The sequence below is a fragment of the Mustela putorius genome, unplaced genomic scaffold (genome assembly GCF_011764305.1).
Source record: "Mustela putorius furo isolate JIRA1106 unplaced genomic scaffold, ASM1176430v1.1 tig00003853_pilon_pilon_pilon, whole genome shotgun sequence".
NCBI classification, from domain to species: domain Eukaryota; kingdom Metazoa; phylum Chordata; class Mammalia; order Carnivora; family Mustelidae; genus Mustela; species Mustela putorius.
In genome coordinates, this window is record NW_025422005.1 from 18,028,906 (window position 1) to 18,050,043 (window position 21,138).

At 55.3% G+C, this 21,138-nt stretch overlaps 1 protein-coding gene across 2 annotated transcripts in view; it reads right to left on the minus strand.

Annotated features, from left to right (window-relative positions):
• The window catches only part of RUNX3 (RUNX family transcription factor 3), a 60,003-nt gene that overhangs the window by 17,884 nt on the left and 20,981 nt on the right, over positions 1 to 21,138 (minus strand). The window contains exons 2-4 of one of the 2 annotated variants that reach the window (XM_013047526.2): positions 10,728 to 11,011; positions 8,674 to 8,830; positions 798 to 902 (exon numbers count right to left, since the gene is read on the minus strand). In XM_013047526.2, coding sequence (XP_012902980.2) covers positions 798 to 902; positions 8,674 to 8,830; positions 10,728 to 11,011 — 546 coding nt within the window. Of the gene's footprint in view, positions 1 to 797; positions 903 to 8,673; positions 8,831 to 10,727; positions 11,667 to 21,138 lie in introns of those variants that run through there. The other variant, XM_045063977.1, reaches the window with a different exon arrangement.

Consider the following 21,138-nt stretch of genomic DNA (forward strand, 5'->3'; position numbering starts at 1 on the left):
TTCATTCATTCATTCATTCATTCATTCATGGAACGCAAGCCTCTGGCCCACTCTGCGGCAACCGCCCCACTCTCCAATTTCTCTGATGTAAATCTGCAAACTCCAGGTCCTTCAGCAGGCAGAAGCAATGAAACACAACTCTGATGCTAAAACACACACATCAGGACTCCCTGCACATAGTAGCTGCTCAATAAATATTTGCAGAATCAATTTGCATTCCTGAGTATGGGTTTTAGGGTCAGAGTGCCTGGGCTCTGTGTGACTTAAGTCACGTAACAGATCCAGAGAAAGTTTCCAAGGAGGGGATCCGGCCTCGCAGCCAGATCAGCTCCTGTTTTTGATGGCTCCCTCTCTCAGCCGCTGGCAGAGGAAGCTGGAGTGGAGCAGCGCAAACCTAGCCTGGCCCCCCTCCCCTCACAAATACCCTATCTGAAGCCTGTTCCTTCCCTGAACCCTTTCCTCAACAGACGCAAACTGCAAGTCCATACTCCTCTAACTGTCCATCTGCCCACCCTTCCACGGGCAGGCGTTCCTCAGGGAAGGGCGCCAGGCTAATTCTGCCTTTTGCCCTCCCAGCACCCTTGCTGGCCTCCAGGAGTCCAGAGCTAAGCACAGAGGGTCAGGTGTTGCTGGTGTGTTTTGGGATGTGGAGTCCAGGACTGCAATCCCACGCGAGAATTCTCCAGGCATCCAGTGCCATCTGTCTGACCTTGGCTGCTGCTCACCCCAAACCCCCACTCCCACCCACACTGGGCTCTTCTCCCCCATCCAGGGGGCTTAGTGACTTTGGCACTTACGTCTGGGTTCTCGGGGTCCATCCACGGTCACCTTGATGGCTCGGTGGTAGGTGGCCACTTGGGTGGGGTTGGTGAACACGGTGATGGTCAGTGTGAAACTCTTCCCTGGGGGGGGTGGAGAATAAATGCAGAAGGTTGGCACCTGGAGCGATGAACAATACTCTGTTCTCCCTTCCAGAAGGGGCAGATCTCTCTCCTTTGAACCTGGCAGCAGATGGGGCTCTAGGTGAAGGTCTAGCTGTTGGCCTTGGCATTCAAGGCCTTGGAGGTCTGGCATCATCCTCTCTGCTATTTCCTCCCTGCTTCCCTGCCTTTGTGCCATTCCTTCTACCCAGAGACCTTCATGATTTTGGAGTGGGGAGCGTTGAAGTATATTTATTAAAATATGCATAAAAATACAGATTTGGGGGGGCACCTGGGTGGCTCAGTCTGTTAAAAATCTGCCTTTGGCTCAGATCATGATCCTGGGGTCCTGGGTTAGGCTCCCTGCTCAGCGGGGAGTCTGCTTCTCCCTCTCCCTCCCTCTGTCCCCCAACTCCTGCTCATGCTTTCTTGCTTTCCAACAAATAAATAAAATCTTTTAAAAAAATACTATTTTCTTTTCCTGAAAGTAATTATGACTTTATAAAAAACTGGAGGGGAGCACAGAAAAATCACCTACAGTTCCACTAACCCAGAGATAAACACTGTTAGCATTTGGGTGTTTTTGGCTCTAGTCCCTTTTGGGTGGGTATGTATGTTTACAGAGTGGCAAGGACTCCAAAATACGTATATTTATACCCTGGTTGTGTTTTTCTTCATTTAACCTCACATCGTAAGCACTTTCTGGTGTCATTAAAACCCCTTCATAAACTTCATTTTAATGCTGCAAAATACTTCAACCCACAGAAGCCTCGTCTTTTCTTTATCTGCCTCCTTCCTCCCTGGGGCTCGGGCCCTGCAGCCTCCTCCTGGCTGACTCCTGGTCGGGGGGGTTGGGGGCTGGGAGAGCGCGGACTGGGGAGCTGCCGGCATTTCATTTGTAGACGCAACTGTTATTTCCAGAGCTCTGTTCTATTTTTAGATAGACATTTGGCTCCAAAGTCTCCATTCAAAATTCCTGAGAGGAAAAACTTTTAAAATAATAATTTTCCCTTCTTTTTTTTTTTTTTTTACCATTTAAAATAAAACGAAAATGACCTTTTGTTTACAAAAATCTTTGCCTCCATCTCTGTTTATTTCCTCAGAATAGATTCCAAGAAGTGGTGAGTGATTTCGTTGCATCAGAGGGCTGGGATGCATTCAGGGGCATTGATCGCTCCAGTGAGCGGACAGAGCCCCGGAGAGAGTCACCGTGACTGTGACTGCAGCGAGCGGCAACCCCCCAGCCCAGCCCAGCCCCACAGCCGCCTATCACACTCCTGACTTCAGTCTGCCTCTCTGCCGTGCCTAGGGAGATTGAAACTTTTTATCTGCTTATGGTCTGTCCCAAACCCAACACAAATGATCACTTCAGGTTCCTTCATGCTTTCCTCAGTCGTGTTTTATTTATTTATTTATTTTTTTCCTCATTCGCGGTTTAGTTCCGTTTGGAAATCAGCCTGTGTTAACCGGTTAGCAACCAGCTTCTCAGCTTCACATTCTGCCTTCTGACACCGAGCTGTACGGCATGTTCAGCTCTTGCCCCTGTTGGTGATTTCTCCTAGTGTTTCATGTTTGGGCAGCGCTCCCCACCTGAACTGTACCAAGCCGGTAAAGGTTTACCTTCGATAGACAGCGTTCTCGCTACCTTCCACCTTTAATTCCTTGATTCTTCTGGGGGTTTAACTGGTGGGTTTGGTAGAAGGTAAAGATAAGGGCAACCCAATTCTCCCAGCAGCTTCACGGAAGGAGGAGTCGATCCTCCCTCCGGCCCTCTTCTCTATCAGCATCAAGTCCCCCCCACTGCATGAGATCGGGGAGGCTGGGGTGAGGGCTTCGCCCATCTCCTCTAAGCTTGGCCTCCTCCTTCTCTGCCTCCGAGCATCCCTATCTCTGGACCTCAGTTATCAATCAGGGACTCCCTAAGGGCAGGGGCCTGCGGCCCAGTGCACCTGTGCCCACCCAGGGCGGGCAACTAAGGGAGGCTACCCGCAAAGGGACAGCACAGGAGTCCAGTCCCTGCACTCTGGCAACTCTCCAAGGCGGGCAGGCAGTCTTGCTACCCCCCTTTTACCAGCGGGAGATGAAAACTCAGGACAGGGAAGGATAGCTTGTGGTTCTCCTTGCCAGGCTGGATCCGGTGATCATGTGAAAACTCGAGCCCCAGAAACAGGAAAATCCAGAACGAAAGTAAACCAGCCAGGCTTCCAGGACCGCACCACGGAACCCCAGGGGTTCTTCTGAGACACCGAAGAACTGGTGTATAAATGGGGTGGTTTAAATTGAGGCGTGACTCAAACTGGGCCAAAGTGCGGCCTTTCTGGAAGAATCTTCCTGAGCCAGCCCACTGAAGGCAGGGATGGAAATGTACAGCCCCTGCCCCTGGAGTCCTGGATCAGAGGAGATCGTACCCCTCACTCGCAGACTACAGGGGGCACGTCCCATGGTTTCTGGAAACCAAAGTGTATAAGGTCTAGGGAAATTTGAGGCAGGGCCCATCTCCCCTTCCTGGGATCTGCCTTCCCCTCTCTTTGGTCATTTTTCTCCTGGACTTTTTCCTCCCCTGCCAGACTCCCTATCACTGTGTAGACACTGCAGGGTGCCAAGTCAGATGGGCCCCAATTACTTAAGTGCTCCTGTGTCTCCCTCATTTCCCTCGGGTCTCTACTGAAAAGTCACCTCCTCGGTGAAGCCGTCTCTGGACACTTTATCTGAAGCAGGCATTTTAAACTTGGCATCTGGGGCTCCTTCTTAGGATTAAGTGGGCCCCGTGAACAGGGACAGGAAAAAAAAAAAAAGACGGCTATATTGTCTCTAACCTCTGGCTGCAATTTAGTATCTCCTTCAAGTATGGCCATGGGCAACAAACCACAGAGGTATTACAGAAGTCCCTGTGACCTTGTCACCAACAGACGTCACAGATATTTACATATCACATTACAGACATTGCAAATTTCTCTAAATATCTTTTATGCTCGTCACAACTTCAAAATCATGGTCGTCATCAGACCCATTGCCACATCTTATTATTTAATACACTAATAAAAGAGCACATTTATCCCAATTTTTTTAGACATTTTGCTGTGTTTTATTATAATTGGTTTCCATTGTAATCCTTTGTATTTCATTTTATTCTTTAAAACACATTTTTTAGAAACTGTCAAGTTGACCCATGGGGTAAAAAAAAAAGTTAAGAAGCTCAGTGTGAAACATCAGGGACCCTCCTGCTCTCTCCCTACTTGCTCCAACTTCCCCCATCATGCTAATTATTTTTGGCAATTCCTCTACTTATTTTCTGTCTCCCTCTACTAGATGGTAAACTCCCTGGGCACCAGAACTTCTGTCTTGTTCACTGCTGTGTCCTAACCCCTAGGACAGCATCTGGCACATAGTAGGTGCTCAAGAAATGTTTGTTAAAATCATTAAGGGAGAGACAACCGTGTCCATTTTACAGATGAGAACACTGAGACTCACAGAGGGGCAATGAGTCATCCAGGTTAACAGTATCTAGGCAGGGCCAGAAAGGTTAGAATGTGCTGGAGTCCCCTGCCTCCCCTCCAGCACCCACCCCTCCCCGCCTCAGCCCCATACAAGGACCTGCTTCTGGGCAGTGAGAGGCCTCCACTCTCACCAGGCAGCAAACCACAAACTACCCCTGAGGTCATCAGCCCTCCTCCACAGCTTCCTCCTGCTTTCCAGGCCTGGCACCACCCCTCCCCGGTGCCCAAAGAGAGGGAGGGAGGAGGACAAAAGGCAGGGGCTGGGACCTGGGAACAAGAGTGGAAGGGAGGGGTGTGTATCAGGTACCATGGGAAGCAGGGGTCCCCAGAACGAGTTGGGGGGAAGCTGTCTCCCTGAGAGCCCCTCAGCTCTCTCTCTTTGCCTGCTGGTGAACGCCTCCTCCCACCTCACCCCGTCTCAGGGCAGGAAGCTGTGATGATGGAGAAGGTAGAGGACTTCGTGCAGGAACCTCAGGCAGACCTGCCATCAGCCAGAAGTCCAGGAACTGCTAACCAAGGCACTCCGGGGACTGGCCCCGGCCAGAGGGGAGAAGTCCCAGTCTGGAAACAGCTACCCCTCAGGGACTTGGGTGACTCCAGACAATCTCGTGGGCCCCTGGACCAATCAGCACGTACAACCGGGTCTGGCAGTGTGGCTCTGGGCCAGTCCCTGTTCCCCTCAGCCCCGGTTCTCATGTCAGAAAACCCCATCATGGGGGCCTCATGGATAGGAGGAACACATCTCAGGGGACCTCTGGGTTTTCTGGACATTGGTCAAGAAATCTATAAGCCAGACCCACACATCTCTCCTCAAATCTCCCTCTACCTACTAGGATTTCTTTTCAAACAGCTAATGACTGTTAAGGAGCTCCCGCTGTTTTCATGTTCACCTAGGCTGCCTCCTAGAGGACATTTTGGGAATTTGTGGCATGTGGTCCTCCAGAGGGGTGTAGGGGGTGTGGGGGGGGGTGGAGAGGAGCGGAGGAGGCATGGGTCCAGCTGGGTACAGGGCACCCAGGCAGTCATTCCTCCTGTGTGTGAAACACCTGTTACAAAGATTCTCCGAGCCATGAGCCTAACTCAGTTTTACATAACATAAAACCAAGTTTTTTGCACACTTTTAGTATCTGTTGAATTTTCCAGACAGTTTCCCCCCACCCCCCCTGAAATTTTGTTCAGAACTTTGCCAAGCACTGTTCGCCCCTTCAGAAAACCATGTCGTCAAAGGCAGTGGACTCTTAAGTCCCACACGCCCGGGCTGGTGGTCTGCCACGGCGCTCCCGGGCTTCTGCCGGCTGGCCAACCTCCCACTCACCACAAGGCGGTCTCACCCCACATTTATATATTCAGATGAATATTTTATCATAAATCACTTTTTTTTTCTCCATGAAAGCTATGGACTTCTATGGATTTTGAAACTGCACATAAGTAGGGAGGTTCCATTAGTTACACGTATCATTGTAGGACAATGAAAAGTGCGTTATATAGTATTTGTTGTAAGAAGGGTGGGAATCTCGGCCCTAATCACTGCAGGACACACCAGTGACTTGGTTTCTTTCCCTCCCTTGTTTCTTTCCCATCTTCAGGCTTATCATGAGGGCTCTGTGGTGGTGGTGTCTATGTCCTCCATGGAAACCTATCTTCCTGGAATTAAGACAGCATCAAGGAATACGAGGCAAGGAAACAAACAGAAGTTTCCGTCTGGCTTCTCGATCTTGGCAGAAGTCCGAGGGCCAGGGAATGGCTCCGGGTCCCAAACTCCAACCTGTCTCAACTCTCGAAGCACCCCACTGTCCGGGTCAATCACTGATTTGTCCTCTCGGTGGGAATTTCCCAGTGGGCAGTAGGGGCACAGCGGACAGGCTGCTGAGAGCCACAGGACCCCTGTTCCCTCCTTCTCACTGCCAGCCGCCTCCACTTCTCCCACTCCGCAATTCACACCTTCTGGGTTTCCCCCCGCCCCCGCCCAAACCACACCATAATCACAGAATCAGTGACTATACCACTCAAAGGAACTTCAAAGATCTCTCCAGTCATAGGCATTCGATGTAACAAAATCTGTAACCCGTGTCCACCTCTCAATACGTGCCAAGTGATACACCGGGGCCAATTTCCTTAATCCTTATAAAACCTCGGGAGAGAGGGGTCCTTATTGCCCCCTTATACAGCTGGGGAAACTAAGGCACAGACAGGTTTAACCATTTGTCTCATGTCATCCAGCAAGTCACCGGCGGAGTTAGGACTGAATCCAGCTGGGCTGGTTGTCAAGTCCACGTTGTTCAATACTGTCAGACTCTGAGGTCTGAGAGTCTGCTCAAGTCCCCAGGTATTGGAACTCCCACTCAGGCCCCTTCCTGCCCCCGCCCAGGACCAGGGAGACTGATGGGAGAAGGGCTGTGAGAATGATTTATAAATGGCCTCCTGCCTCCTCCAGAGCCATAACTCCAGCCTCAGCCTCGCCTGCTTCAAGCGCACCAGCTAAAGGGTGATTTGCAAACCCACTTCTCTCCCCCAAAGTCCTGCAGGGTGAGTGCAGGTCCGTGGGCATAAATGCCACAAAGAAATCACTTTACGCAGCAAAAAGGCCAGCCACCCAACCAGCCAGCCATGCCCTTGGTCACTTGGGATCACCGTGTCTTCTCTTTCTCAATCTCACCTCCCAGGACATGGAGTGAGGTTCCATGTTCCTGATGCTTCGCTGGGCTCCTGGGATGGACCTCCCCTCTGCCTGTTCCTTCAGGGGCTGCAGCTAGGGCGGGCGGGCCTCCCTACTCCCCCCAACCCTCCATATCCTCATGCCACCTGGCTGCACACCTGGCCACCGCCCCAAATTCAAGCTGCATCCCTGCCAGCCACCAACCGGTGGCCAGTGACTCTCCACTCAGGGTTGCAGCTGGGATTAAGTTGCAAAAGGCTGGAGAGATCGGGGATGACAAAAGGGGCTTGGAGACTAATTAGGAGCAGCAATGAAAGCTTAATTCATAAAAGCAAACATTTTCCATCCATCAACCTGCAACCAGTTAAGGGCAACGTTTGAAAGAAATCTGTGCGTGGGGAAGGGAGCCAACAGGAACAGGAAATGTTTGAAAGAATGTAAACTATTTCAGTTTCATAAAAAGTAACAAGTAAACAGTTATTACATGCAAATAATGCCCTGGTTTTAATTAATGCTGAAAAGTCAAAATATGTTTGACATTTGTATGTATACATTGAACGGCTGGAGAGGAAAAAATGGTGCCCAGATGCCCACTGCTGAGCAGGGCTGTCGGCTGGGAGCAAACGAAAACCTTGAGAAGGTCTTGTTTATTGGTGATGAAAAGTACAATTCTGCCTCAGCCTCTGTGGAGGCTGGGGGCAGAGGGAGCCTAGCGTACTTTCTTAACCCAACTGGGGGGGCAGGCTGGGTCTTGCGACTGGGCACTCCTGGCTTTTCAGCAGGCTGGTCTTAAAGGGCCAGCGAGTCCTCGAGCCTCCATTTCGCTGGGGCAGGGTTTCTAGGGCTTCTCCACCCAGAAGTGATGATGGGTTTCGGGTCCCAGCAGCCTCCCACCGGAGAGCCCTGGGGCAGGAGCCACAGCACGCGGGCTGGTCCTGCCTTCCTTCCTATTGCCAGAGGCCAATCACACAGGCAGGGGGGCACTCGGGGCTTCTGAGCGGGGTGGGGGGTGGGTGGCAGCCTGCAGGCTTCCCCCCCCCACCCCCCGCATTGCATTCGTGTCCCTCCTAAACCACCTTAAGGCTCACAGGGCTGGGGAAACTGTGACTTGGGGAGACCACAGCTGGGGAGAGGCAGCCTCGGCTGGCTCAAAACTTGAAGCTTGGGGAGATCCCAGCCCCGTGGGGAGAGTGGCTAGGGTGCTTGGGCCCCCGCAGACCGGCCATTCGTCTAAACCCGCTGCTAAGCCCTCTTGCCACAGAAGACCTACGAGGTCCTCCTTAATCCGTGATCTCTTCCTAGTGTCTTTTATGAGGCCAGAACATTCAACCATCGGGAAAGAGGGGTGACACAGACAGCTACAAAAGTTAGTAAACCCCAGAAGCTGGAAGCCAATTGTGTCTTTTTCTGGCCAAGGACCCGCATCCTCAAAGGGTTTTGTGACACTCCCATGGGGCTCCAAACCGCTGTCTGAGACCAAGCCGGGCCTGGGCACTTGTTTCTGGGGCTCCCATTTGGGACCCCAAGGGCTTGCTCTCAGCTTCCTTCCTAGACCTCTGCCATTGCTGGTGTCAGGGTGCGCAGACTCCCTGCAGCTCACCTCGCCCACTGCGGCCCACGAAGCGAAGGTCGTTGAACCTGGCCACCTGGTTCTTCATGACCGCCGAGGCATTACGCAACTCCGCAGAGTAATTCTCATCATTGCCAGCCATCACGGTCACCACTGTTCCATCGGGCACGTCCCCCAGCGCCACCACCTGAAGGCACAGGGGTAGGGGGACAGCTTAGAAGGGTAGGGGAGGCCAGGGAGAGGCGGGGAGGGGCCAGGCAGCTCCCCTAGGTCCTAGGCGCACTGCAGGATTTCTCAAAAGCAGAGCGGAGAAAAGGCTAAATCCCAACGGACACCTTCCCCCACAAAAAAACAAAAACAAGAAGCCGAAATCTCCACCTTCCACACCCAAATCCTAGCTCAACTGGTTAAGTCATGTCCTAAGAAATTATCCTTGCAATGAAATCTGCATGAGAGCTGTGAATGAGCTCGATCACTGTGGCGTGGGGTGCAGTTCCCCTCTTTCCTTGGGCCTGAGCAAAAGAGGAATCAACATGCTCCTAGCAACCACGTCCCTAAGTAAAAATAACATCAACAACAATAATAACAGGACGGGCTCCCCATACTGAATTAAAACTAGAGCCATTTGGGGTATAAAATTCGGCCCTGAAATGTGGCCCCGGCCCAGTCTGCCAACCTCTGCAAAGACTGAATTCGTTATGCAGGGAAAATGCAAAATGTAAAACAAACCGGTGTTTTGAGAGGGGTTGTACAGAAAACCCCTTTAAAGTGAAAGAGGGGCTTTCAATAGGAGAATGCACCTGCTGGGAACTGCATGGTGGGGGAGGAGATGCCCCCCTAATATGATCTCCCCCACCCCTCACCCCTAGCAGCGGGCAGAGGCAGATGCCTTTTGAAAAGGAATCACGCTGCAAATGTAGTCACAGCCATTTAAACGTGGCCACCGTGTGCAAGGACTAGGGATCCAGATGGTAAAAATTTCAAGGAGAAAATGTTTGGGGTCTGATTAAAAAGGCCAGATTTCCTGTCAACATCCTGTCTTCTTTTAATTTCAAAGATTCCTTTTAAGCTCCAAGTGACAGTAAAACCTCCGATCTGAGGATTAAAGTCACACGGGCCTCCCCTCCCCCTCCTCCCCGGGAGAGTTTCCCCACTGGCATTTTAAGATGTCACCCGGGAGACCTCCAAGAGCCACTCATCCTTCCCCCCCCCCCCCAATTTGGAGTCGTCTTAATGGGAGCAAGGACGGCCTCAGCTGCCAGGAGCCGCTGTTTCCAGCCACCTCGCGCACCCGCCACCCCCAGCCGCTGGCCCTTCCTGCCCTGCCCTTTCTCACGGCAGCTGTGAGAGGTTTAGGGGAAAACCAAGGCGTTTTCGTTTCATCTCGCTGCCCCCTTAAAAAAAATGAAAATGAAACAGTCGCCTACTCCCTAGCAAAAAGAAAAAGATCCTCTGAATGACTGGGGGGTGCCAGGGGTGGGAGCGCCCCCCCCCATTTTTGCCCGGGCGTTCGGGATTCCTGCCGCAAACGTTTAGGGTTCGGTGCCCCCCTTCTCAGTCCTAGAGTCGCCCGGTGTAAAATTTCAGAAGCCAGAGGTGGAGGGTGTGAGCAGGAAGTGTATCTGAAGCGGTGCAGGAGGAGGGGTGCTGGCAGGGGAGGTTAGGCCCTATCCACCCTCCGCACCCCACCTCCGGGGCCTCGCCCTGGTCCCGGGGCTCTTCTTCCCCTTTGCCCGCAAGGCTGTGTCGGAGGGATCCCGACTGGGGAGGAGCGAAACCCCATCCGCCCGTTTCCTCATCAGCGTCTTTCAGCCGGGCTCCCCGAAGGTGGAGGGGGCAACCCCCGCCCCCCGCCCCGAAAAGCCATCCATGCCGGGTGCATCTGAGGAGGAACACCGAAGTCCCCTGGCGGAGCGCGCAGGAAGACCGAAAGCGCTCTGGGCCCGGCCGCTGGGTTCTCGCGGCGAGGCAGCGGGCACTTTCCCCTGCCTTCCCCGGCCGGGGCCCCGGGGCCCGTGGGTCCTGCCGCTGAGACGCCCGGATCGCCAGGGCCGGCGTCCGCCCGCCCCCGGCCCCGCACTCACCTTGAACGCGACGGGCAGCGTCTTGTTGCAGCGCCAGTGCGAGGGCAGCACGGAGCAGAGGAAGTTGGGGCTGTCGGTGCGCACGAGCTCGCCCGCGTGGTCCGCCAGCACGTCCACCATCGAGCGCACCTCCGGCCGGGCGCGCCCGCCCGGCCCCACGGCCGCCTGCGCGCTCAGCGCGCCGCTGTTCTCGCCCATCTTGCCGCCGCCGCTGCCGCCGCCGCCGCCGCCGCCGCAGGGGAAGGCCGTGGAGGGAGGTGTGAAGCGGCGGCTGGTGCTCGGGTCTACAGGAATACGCATAACAGCGGCCGTCAGGGCGCCGGGCGGGCGGCGGCGGCGCGGCTCCCCCGGGGGCGGCCGGCGCGGGCGCCTCCTCGGCCGCCGCTGCCGCGAGAAGCGGGAAAGCAGAAGCAGCCGGGCCGCGGCCTCAGGGCGCAGGGGGCGGCGCCCGGGGACGCCCCGCCGGGGGCCCGCCCGCAGCGAGAGGCCTCGCAGCCCCGACGGCCGCGCGCAGCCCTGCCCGCTAGTCCCGCATCCTGGGCTCGCGGCCCGGCTTGCGGCCGCCCCTCGCTGCGGGACGTCTGGCTCGGCCGCCGCGGGGCCCGCGCGGGCTGTGCCGCCGCCGCCGCCGCCTCCCGCCCCCGCAGCCCGCTCTTGTGGCCGCCCCACCGACTGCGCGGCCGCAGCCCAGAACAAATCCTCGAGAATCGAGTGGCGGCGCCGGGCCGGCCCGCGCGGGGTTAGTAACCGGGGGCCCGCGGGGGCGGGGCCGGCCCGAGCGACGCGTCGCGCAGCCAATCGGAGCCCCATCGCCGGCACCTCGGCCGCGCTCGTGGGGGAGGAACGGGGACCGCCGAAGGCCGCCCAACGGGGAGGGGCGGAAGGCCCCGCCCCGGGGAGGACGCCCGGGTCGGGGGGCCCGGCGCGTTAGCCCAGAGCTCCTCGAAAGTTCGGGGGCCCCGGGGTCAATGCTAAAAATTTGGTTAAAACGCCCGGGCCCTCCAGAAGGCTCCTGGGCGGCTGCCTCTTAGGCGGCGGCTCCCTGACTCGGGGGCCGCAGCTTCCCTTCTCGCGCCCTTTCCCCACTGCCGGTAGCTGGGCCTTCCCCGCTCCGTCTGCTTTCGGCCTCTGATGCCTGTACTCTCTGCTGCGGGACGTGGGGGCTCCAAGGCCGGTGACATCGATCGGGTAGCCGACCCCAAGAGGTTTTTCACCCCGCGCCCGGCGTCCCCCGCAGTCCCGCAAATGATTTCAGCCCAAGGGCTTCCACCGCACACGAGATTCCACGACCACCAGCTGCCTCTGCAGCTCCCAGCGCAGCGCGGCTTTGGGCCGGGCCTCGTTGGCCCGGTTGCCGACCAGGGACAGACGGGTGTCCTGGGCGGCGGGAGGTGGGGGGGTCTGGAATCTGGCTTGGCGGTGACAAACCCCGTTCCTCTCCGCTCCCCCCAAAGCAACTTTCAGGACCGAGCAGGCCTCGCTCCGTCGTCCTTCGTTGTGGCGGCCCGTGATTCTTTGAAAAACACGATGGAGCCTGGAAAACGCGAGTGTTCCCCCCTGATTTTTGCCCCGCGCATATAGCCACGGTCTCGCATCGCGCAAGAGGTCGCGAGTCCACGGCAGGAAGACAAGCGTGCGGAGAACGAGGGGATGGCTGCCAAGCCAAGGGCCCCGGCTTCCAGAGGAGGCAATTCTTCCTCCGCGTGGATGCGCACCGGCCCTCCGAGGGCCTGCGCCTCCGTCTTACCGGGCGGTGTGCTACGGCCGCGCCACAGGGACGCAGACCTCTCTCTCTCCCGCCCGCGCGACCCATCGACTCCCGGGGCTTCACGGCAGGCAACCCTGGCCTCTCCCGCCTCGTAGGCCAAACGAGCGGGCCTAAGGACAAGCTGCAGCGGGGAGGGGAACTGCAAAGATCAAGCCCCCATTCATTCTGGATTAACGCCCCAGAGGTGCTCCCTCGAGTGCAGGGAACCGACGAAGGCGTACCGAGTCTCGGCCGTCTGGAGACTGGGCTGAGTATTCGTTGTTCTCGGCGCTTGACAGGTGCAGTGCAACAAATTCCAAGCCTCGGAAGCGAAGAAGGATAGAATCCGAAAGTGGCCGCCAGATCGCAGCCGGGATCTGACCCCGACCCAGTGCGCGCCATTTCGTCGTTGCGGAACGAATTCAAGACCCGCGTGCGCTGCAGGGCGGAGAGGCTCCGGCACAACCTCGACCACCTGGAGAGCTGGTCCCTGACCCTGTCGTCGCCTCACGTCAGCCCCTCGGGCCATTTCTAAGGCCGGGACACCGAAGGACCCTACGGGATCTATTTAGAGAGCCTGCGTCTCGGAGTTGCAGATCGCCGGGGCCACGGCCCTTGCACTCTCCCATACGGGGAGGCAGTAGCGGCGGAACCAGAAAAAAACGAGGTACCGGGGCGTTGGTGCGTCGGACCTCTGGGAGCTTCCCGCCAAAAGGCCCACCAAGTTGTGGCCAGGTACGGCCCAGGGCCGGGGGGGGGGGGGGACCCGTGTGGCCCTGGAGCGGCTGTAGGGCCAGGACCCGCTGTATCAGAGGTTTGTAAATTCGATTGGTCTAGTGGTTTCGGTTTGCACCCGTGCCCTTACTTGCCCCTCCGCCTGATTTCTCCCTCATCCTACGGTGGGTTCACAAACGGACATCCTGAAAATGCGGTTCCTCTGGGTCTCGGCACCTGGCACAGGATCCGGCGTGGCTCCAGCCCTCCGGAGGGTACTCACTGCGTGTGGGCGTGTGGGCACGGGAACCGGGGGACGCTTGGGGCTCCAGCCTGCGGTCGCCCGGGCCCTCCGGGCGGGGAGCAGTTTCGGGAGCCACCGCTAGTTGGCGCCTGCACTCTGCCCGCCGTGGAGTTGCCCGGCCAGGCCCTGCCCACAGATGTATGCCAGCTTCGGTCGCGTGTCTAGGCACAACGGGCCGCCTCCTAGGAACTGCGCTTTCTGGGCAGACGTTCTGGACAATTCCTCACCATCTACGTGGCCAGAATAAACCTATGGCTTTGTGTCAGACCAAAGGCTGCCCTACTTGCCCTGATGGACACGGATGCTTCTCTGGCACCCCACGGGCCCTGTGGCACTGGACCCACAGAGCATTCTCCCTGCCAGAAATGCACAGTCCTCTCCTTCCTCGTCCTGAGGGGCCAGAGGAGGACACACAGAAGAACAGGCCAGCCCATTCCCAATTTCTACCAATGGCTAACTTACATCCTCCCCATCCCTGACCAAAAGACCTAGGGCCACCTCTCTTTCTGTTTTTCTTTTTACCATTTCGAGAGGCAGTTGGACAGCTCCCACTCCCTTACGTGGGACACGTGGATACCCTCTTCCTTCCCGTTTTCTATGGCTAGACATGTCCTTTCCCTCTTCCGGTGGACTGGTGCACCAATCTCCCACTTTCTCTTGAATGGCTCCCAGCTAAGAGCAGCTCACATTGTCCACAGCAGCGTGAAGAAGCCAGGAGGTCTGGTGGTACCTTAACGCAGAGTTGGGTAAGCAAGGACCCAAACTGGGGCCCACAGCTCTCAGGACCTGGGAGCCTCTCCTCCCACCAGCATCCTTTGCCCCTGGGAGTGAGATCATGGCGTCAAAACGACCATGCGACAGGGCGCCCTCCTCTGGCTGCCTGTGACCCCCTAGGGGTGTACTCTAAAAGCTTTGGTGGTAGCAGGGTGCCTGCATGTCTCCCCACAGGCCAGAGAGTTTACAAGGTCAGGTCTGATTCGTCAAGAGTCTGGTGCCTGGGATGGGGTGGGGATCCCCCAAGTGTGCCAGACACAGGACATAGGTGACATGGAAAACCTTCTAGGAAGTTCACTGGTTGTGGAAGGGGCCTGAGATCTGCAGTTCCACTGCCTGTTTTCCTTTTTCCACCACCTACCGTGAGCTAGGGGACATTGCTTAAAACCTCTTTGGCTCTTGTTGATTTCATTCGGAAAGTAGGGCTAAGGATTGTGGCCTCCTCACAGAAATGTGTGTAAGGTGCTTAGCAACCCCTGGCATACAGGGGGTGCTCCATCCATGCGAGCTATCGCTGCTGTCACACTGAAAAAATAAGGCTCGGAGACCCCTCATTGGGGGCCCTTGGCAAGTCTCTTCCTCTTTGTGGGCCTCACACTTGCCATCTGTGAAATATCCAAGTCTCAGCTTCAAAGCTTGCCAGGATTTGGAGCCTAGTCCATGGCTATCCTGCCCCACCTTGGTTCGCCTAGGGGCTGCCTGGGAGAGGTCAGGACTGTCTGTGACCTGCCTCTAGGCAGAGCCGGTTGCAGGAGGGTTTTCCAGCTACCATCACGGGGCTGCCTGAGCCTGGATCTTAAGAAGGCTCAACTTCTTTCCCCTAGGCTCTTAGACCCTCACCCTGGAAACCCACTGACCCCCACCTCTTATCCCACTACAGGCATATATTCTCTTGACTAGGAACTGGGCCTCAGCTGATACTGTTAGCCACCACTCCATCCCCAAGGAGGTTCATGTTCCCTCTATCCCAAGTCTCATGGGAGCCCCAGTCCAGTTACTAGCAGAGGACTGTCTTCTAGAAGTTAATGATTTCTTCCAGTCTGGCCTCCACACCCTCGGTCTGGTGAAGCCCTCCTGTGCCCAGTGGCCTGGAACTTAAGGTGGGACGTTTCTGTCCCTCCGTGGAGCCTCAGTTTCCCCTTCCGTGAATGGAGGTGGTTCTGATGGCTCTGTTTCACAATCCAGAGGATTAAAGACTCCCTCCAGGAGGGCAGGAACATTGTGTTTCCCCACATCTAAGGCCCACCTCCCACCGTTCCATGGGGAAAGAAAATACTGCTAGTTAAACCTAGACTTGCTTGCATCCTGATTTCAAGTATGTAAGTTTATACATACGTATTATCACACACACACACACACACACACACACAAATTAGTGAGAAAAGGTCATGAAGAGCAACATTAATATGGTCAAGGGGTTGTTGCTGGCAGGGTTGGGGGCCTTTACCCCAGAGAATTCCTTCAGGGAGCCTCTCTGGAAGCCTCCTGAATGTGCAGAAGGACAAGTGTGCCTCTCAGATTACAGGGTGGCTCTTTTTTTTCTCTTTTTCTTTTTCTTTCTTTCTTTCTTTTCTCTCTTTTTTCCTTTTCCTTTTCTTTTTTTTTTTTTTTTTTTTTTTTTTGGGAAAGGACCAGACTGTGAAGGGAGGGAGGGGGAGCTGGAGAGAGCCCTGTGGTTAAGGACACAGCTACTGGCTCTGCCACTGACTGCCTGTGGCACTTCCGCACCTCCCCGAGCCTCCGTCCCCTGGCGGGGGGAAAGGGGAAGAACAGCTACAGCGAGGACTGTTGGAGTGTTCCGGTGCCCAGGACCTGTGTTCTGGCTTTAGTACACGCTTTCATTTCACCCGGCAATTGTGTGGGGTAGGCCTTATGCCCATTGAAACAAAGAGAAATGTCGCTCAATATTTTCTGGGTTCGGGAGAACCAGAGTGGGGTTAAAAGGCTGATCTGATGCAAAATTTGGGGATCAGAGGCACCACCTGATTGTGCACCGCTGTGCTGGTTGAACAAAATATTGGGGAGAACTGATGTCTAGATAGTGAAAGTGCTTAATAAACGTTCGCGATCACGATGGTGGTGGAGCCGGTGGAGGGAGGGGGTGCGCAATAGACACAGTGAAATAGCCATCAGTGTGGAAATTAACAGACCCTTCCGGCCCAGGTTGGGAAGCAGAAAGGGGCTGCATGGGTCATCTGCTGAGGCTTACCTGCCTCATGCTCACCTCTGGCCTCAGAACCTGCCTGTGAGGAGATAGACTCGGCTGTGGTCCCCAGTATACAGATAGCCACAGTGAGGCCAAGAAAGTGGGAGAGGCTTGACCTGTTTCGCTAAGGAAGAGCTCTAAGGGAGCTCTAAGGGACTAAGCTCTCGCAAGGCCAGGCAACTACATGCTGCAACCAAAAGCAGGGTGAGCTGACAGCCACCCACAGCCTCCACCAACTCTGCCTCAGCCCGCAGGTGGGCTGGGCCAGGACCCACCTGATGGTACCCGGTGCCTCACAGCCAGATGGGACCTTGAGCACCCATTGCTCTGGGGAGATGCCAGAGTCTGTGTGTCTCCCTCAGGTCCTCAGCATCCCTATCAGAACGGTGAGAGTGAGCTTCCATGGTCCCTAAAAGCACCCAGCTGGCTTCCTGTGGACCTCCAGGTAGGTTTTACTGTGACTTTGGGGCCAAGTCCATGGGGCCCCTTTCCCCACCTCCCACCTCCTCAGGTGGCACTGGGTCCCTGTTTTGTGTAGCCCTGGACCTCTACCCCAACTCCCATGGAGAGCCTCCTGAGAGGGCACTCAGCTTGGGGAGTTAGAGAGACAAGAGGGAAGGATGGAGAGAGGTGGTCTCAGCGTGGGCCTAGCCAGGGGAGAGGAGGCAGGCCCCATAGTAGCCAGGGAAGTGGACTCTGGTTGTCCATCTGTCCTCCCTGTTCCTCCCTTTCATCATTTATAAAACAGGAAAATAATTCCGGTAGAGCCCTTTGGTCTATGACTAATAATTGCCCTAATTAGTTGGAGTCCTGTCGTATGCTGGGACTTTTATTTCATTTATTGCTAATGTTCTCGGGGCTTCTGCAGGGTATTTAATTCTCTCCATTTTACAGATGGAGAAATTGAGGCTCAAAGAGTGAAGAGCTTCCCCACTCTGGGCCTCAGAACTGGAGGGCCTTTATTTCAACAGGATTCCTTGATCCAGACTCTGTCTCTGCTCTGCTGGCTGGTCAGAGTACCTTAGCCTCTCTCTCTAAGTCAGTGAGGGGCAGGGTTACAGAGCGCTCTGCTGGCAGAGTCATCAAATCTGAGGATTCTTTGTTGGGAGGGAGGGACAGAGGCTGGTGAGAGGGCCCTGGGTAGCTCGGAGCCCAGGAGGGTTCTGGAAAAGGCAGATTTTCCCAGGCCCAGGAAGGGGCTTTAGCTCTGGCAGGGAGGGAGAGAGCTCCTCTGAGTGGCTGGCACTTCTCGCACTTCCTATTGTGGGGGAAAGACAGGAGGATTTTCAGGTTCAAAACATCTCCAAGCCTTAATCAGATGGTAAGAATAGCTGCCAGTCAGAAACCAATGTTTGGAACTGAATTGGAACCATGGGATTAGAATCTTGAGCTCTATTAATCGTTACTGACAACAGTTAAGCTTCCGGCATGCTGGGCCTAATCCCACACTCTGTGCTCATTTGTGCCTCACAGGACCCTTATTGGGGAGGTCAAGCATTCCCCCCACCAAAATCCTATAGGTGAAGATGTAAACTTGCCCAAGGTCACACGGCTGGGCAGCTGTGGAGCCAGGATTACAACCAGGCAGCCTGGCCCCACAGTCTGTTCTCGTGGACCAGAATCAGATGCTTGAAGTTCTAGTCATGGAAGAGAATTAGAATCCTGGCATGAGAATTGTGGGCAGGATTCAGAATTTTATAATGGGCTCTGAGATACCATATCCAAAATCTCCCATTTGTCAAGCGGAAGAACTGAGGGCCGGGGAGGGGAAGAGTCTCCTTCAAAGTCACCGCCTAGGCCAGAGGCAGAGTCTGGAACCCCCTCCTGCCCGCTCCCGGGGACCCTGGTCCAGGATGCCTTTCTCTCTGTGGCAGGCCCTCCTTACCCCACCGCCCACCCAGTGGCTCCCCAGCCCAGCCAGTCCCATTAGGGATTTTCCACCCCCCCCCCAAAAGGTCCTAATGACTGTCAGTCCTTGTGAAGCCTTAATTAATCTCAGAGGCTGATGGCTCTGAGGAGACCGGGGGCTTTGGCCTTACGCAGATGAAGATTACGGCTCCATTTCATGTGGTGGTGAAGGAACGCCTCAGACATTCCTGCCAGCAATAAAAGCCACATGGCTTTCCAGCGTCGCCCTTGGAAAAGAAAAAAAGCGCAGCCCTTTGCGGAAAGAAATCAACTATGTGCTGTATGCATGGCATGAGATAAAAACGGGGCATAACGAGGTGGAGAACAGTCGGTCTCTTATGCAGCTTCCCGAGGCCACCGAGAGTGGCAGGGCCCGGCGGTCGAGAGCCCAGCAACAGCCCCGGGGAGGGGCGGTGGGAGCCACAGTGGAAAGGCCTCCGCCCCTGCACCTGAGCCGGGCTTCAGATGCCCTCCATGCCCCGCTGGCCGGGCTGGCCCCCCGGCCAGTGAGTCCGGCAGTGACACAGCATCCTACTTGCAGAGGGTCCCGTGCCCGCTCCCCTGCTCTGCCGTCACTGCCTCAAAATCCTTCAGACTCTTTGAACCAAGGGTCAGTGTTTTCATTCTGCCGCCGAGCATCCCTAGATTAGGTAAGCCGTCCTGGCCAACAAGTCACCCCGTCAGCTGACAGCAACATCTCCCCAGGCCTGGGGAGTCATGTTCTTTTGAGCACCTACTTTGCCAACATCATCTGAGACGAACTCCAGAACAGTTGTATGGCTTGTGCTGATGGGGCAGCTGAGGCTCTGAGAGGCTTCCACGTGGCAAGGAAGCTGGATGTGGAGTGGGGTCCCTCTCCCTCCAAAGCAAGTGTCTTAACCACTCTACATGCTGCAATATTTCATCTTCACCATGCTCCGTGGGGGCAGCGATGGGCAGGGTCAAGCTCTTTTTTTTTTTTTTTTTCCAAATAACAGAGGCCAAAGAGGTGAGGTTGCTCAGGGGCATGTCCAGTGGCTAGTGGAGCATTCAGTACCAGGCTGCATGGTAGGGATGGGAGCCTGCATCCAGATGGCTGGGGTGGGGGGGTGTCCCGGTTTTAGAGTTGTTTGTTCTGCTCCTAAATGTGCTAGCTCTCTGTGTGGGTCACTGTCTTCAGTCTGGCTGGGAGGTAGCAGGAGTCCTGACGTCTCCCACCCCTCACCAGTGCTGGGTTCTAAACACCTGGAAGTTCTTCTTTGTGGCTTTCTGCACTCTTTCATGCCCTAGTTTCCCTCTGTCGCCCTCCCTGGTTGGGGAAGCAGTTGCACCCTGTGTCTTGATCAACTTAAAGCAGTCCCAGTCCTCAGTGAATCCTAGAAAACTGTGGATGAAGGGGTCCTAAAGAGGTCATGACCTACAACATGGGCTAGGCCCAAGGCTCGTGGACCTGGCTGCTGGCTCCAGGAGAGCCGTCCCCTTAGTTCTTGGTGGGTGACCCTGGACAAGTCCCTTCCCTCTCTGGGCATCAGACAACTCATCAGGGAGCTAAATGCATTGGGCCACACTGATCCTCAGGAGGACTGTCCATCTTCAGTGTTCTAGAATTCCATATTAATCCAGGACAGTTCTGGGGCTACTGAGGTCCAGGAGAGGTCAGAGGCATGCTCAGGGTCACGTAGGAGGCTCACTGGCTGCTGGACTTGACTCTGAGGTCCCTGTGTGCTGGCCCAGCTCTCCCCTGCACAAGACTTTGGAAGGCCTAGCCTTGGTCTTGTCCCCCCTCTCCTGCTCCCCAGTCCACCTCAGCCTGTCAGGCGCTATAAGGGTCCAGGTCTGTAAGCCACAGCTAAGTGGCTTCTGTTTTTTTATTTATTCTGGGTGTCTGTTTTATTTTTATGCTTTAAACATATTTCTGTTTTATATACTCTTCTGTTACTATATTTTACAAAAAAATATTTAGAAAGAAAGGCAAAGGGAGGAAAATAGAAAATGACATACCCCTGACCCAAAGCTCTAAAGAAATGGACAAAAATGCTTACATTTTTATACAGTTGCAAAACTGCTCATCGTGTGTCAAAACTGGGGAGTGTTTGTTCTCGACCAGATCACTGTTTCAACCAGATTGTCCTGTCTACCAGCTCAAACTCAGCCGAATGATCTGGTGGCCTCTGAAGCCATCCTTCTCAAGGCAACATCCCCTTAAGGGGCATTTCTGGGTGCTCAGCCTCCACTGAGCATGCTCTCTACTGAGCTCCTTAAATCTTACCAGTTGTCCTCCAGATCCGTGTCATTGGGCTTCCTCTATGTGCGAGGAACTAAATGTCACTGAGGAAGCCTGCTGGACCCAGCCAGGAAGGAGCAGAACTGGGGTTTGAACCAAGCTCTATTGATGCTGAAATTGTGCTTTGCTCACCCCCAGGAGCTTCATCCCATGGCCTGGGCCCCTCAGTTACAATAACGAATGCTATCTACACTTTACAGGTATTATTTCGCTTAAAATTCTCATGGCCAGCTTATGGGTTGAGCCCCCTGTCAACATCCCCATGATAACACTAGAAAAACCGGGGCCCAAGAAGCTTGTAACTTGCTCTAGTTCACCCCACAGGTAAACGTGAGAGCTGAACTTGGCAGCCTGCCAGCCTGAGCTGCCTGACCTGGCTGCATGAGGAGCGTAGACACCATGGAAGACAGAGCAGTGGCCCAGGGTCCACAGGGGACCCCGAGAGACCAAAGGCCAGCAGGGCTGGGCGGCTGGGATGGGGGGGCGGTCAAGCAA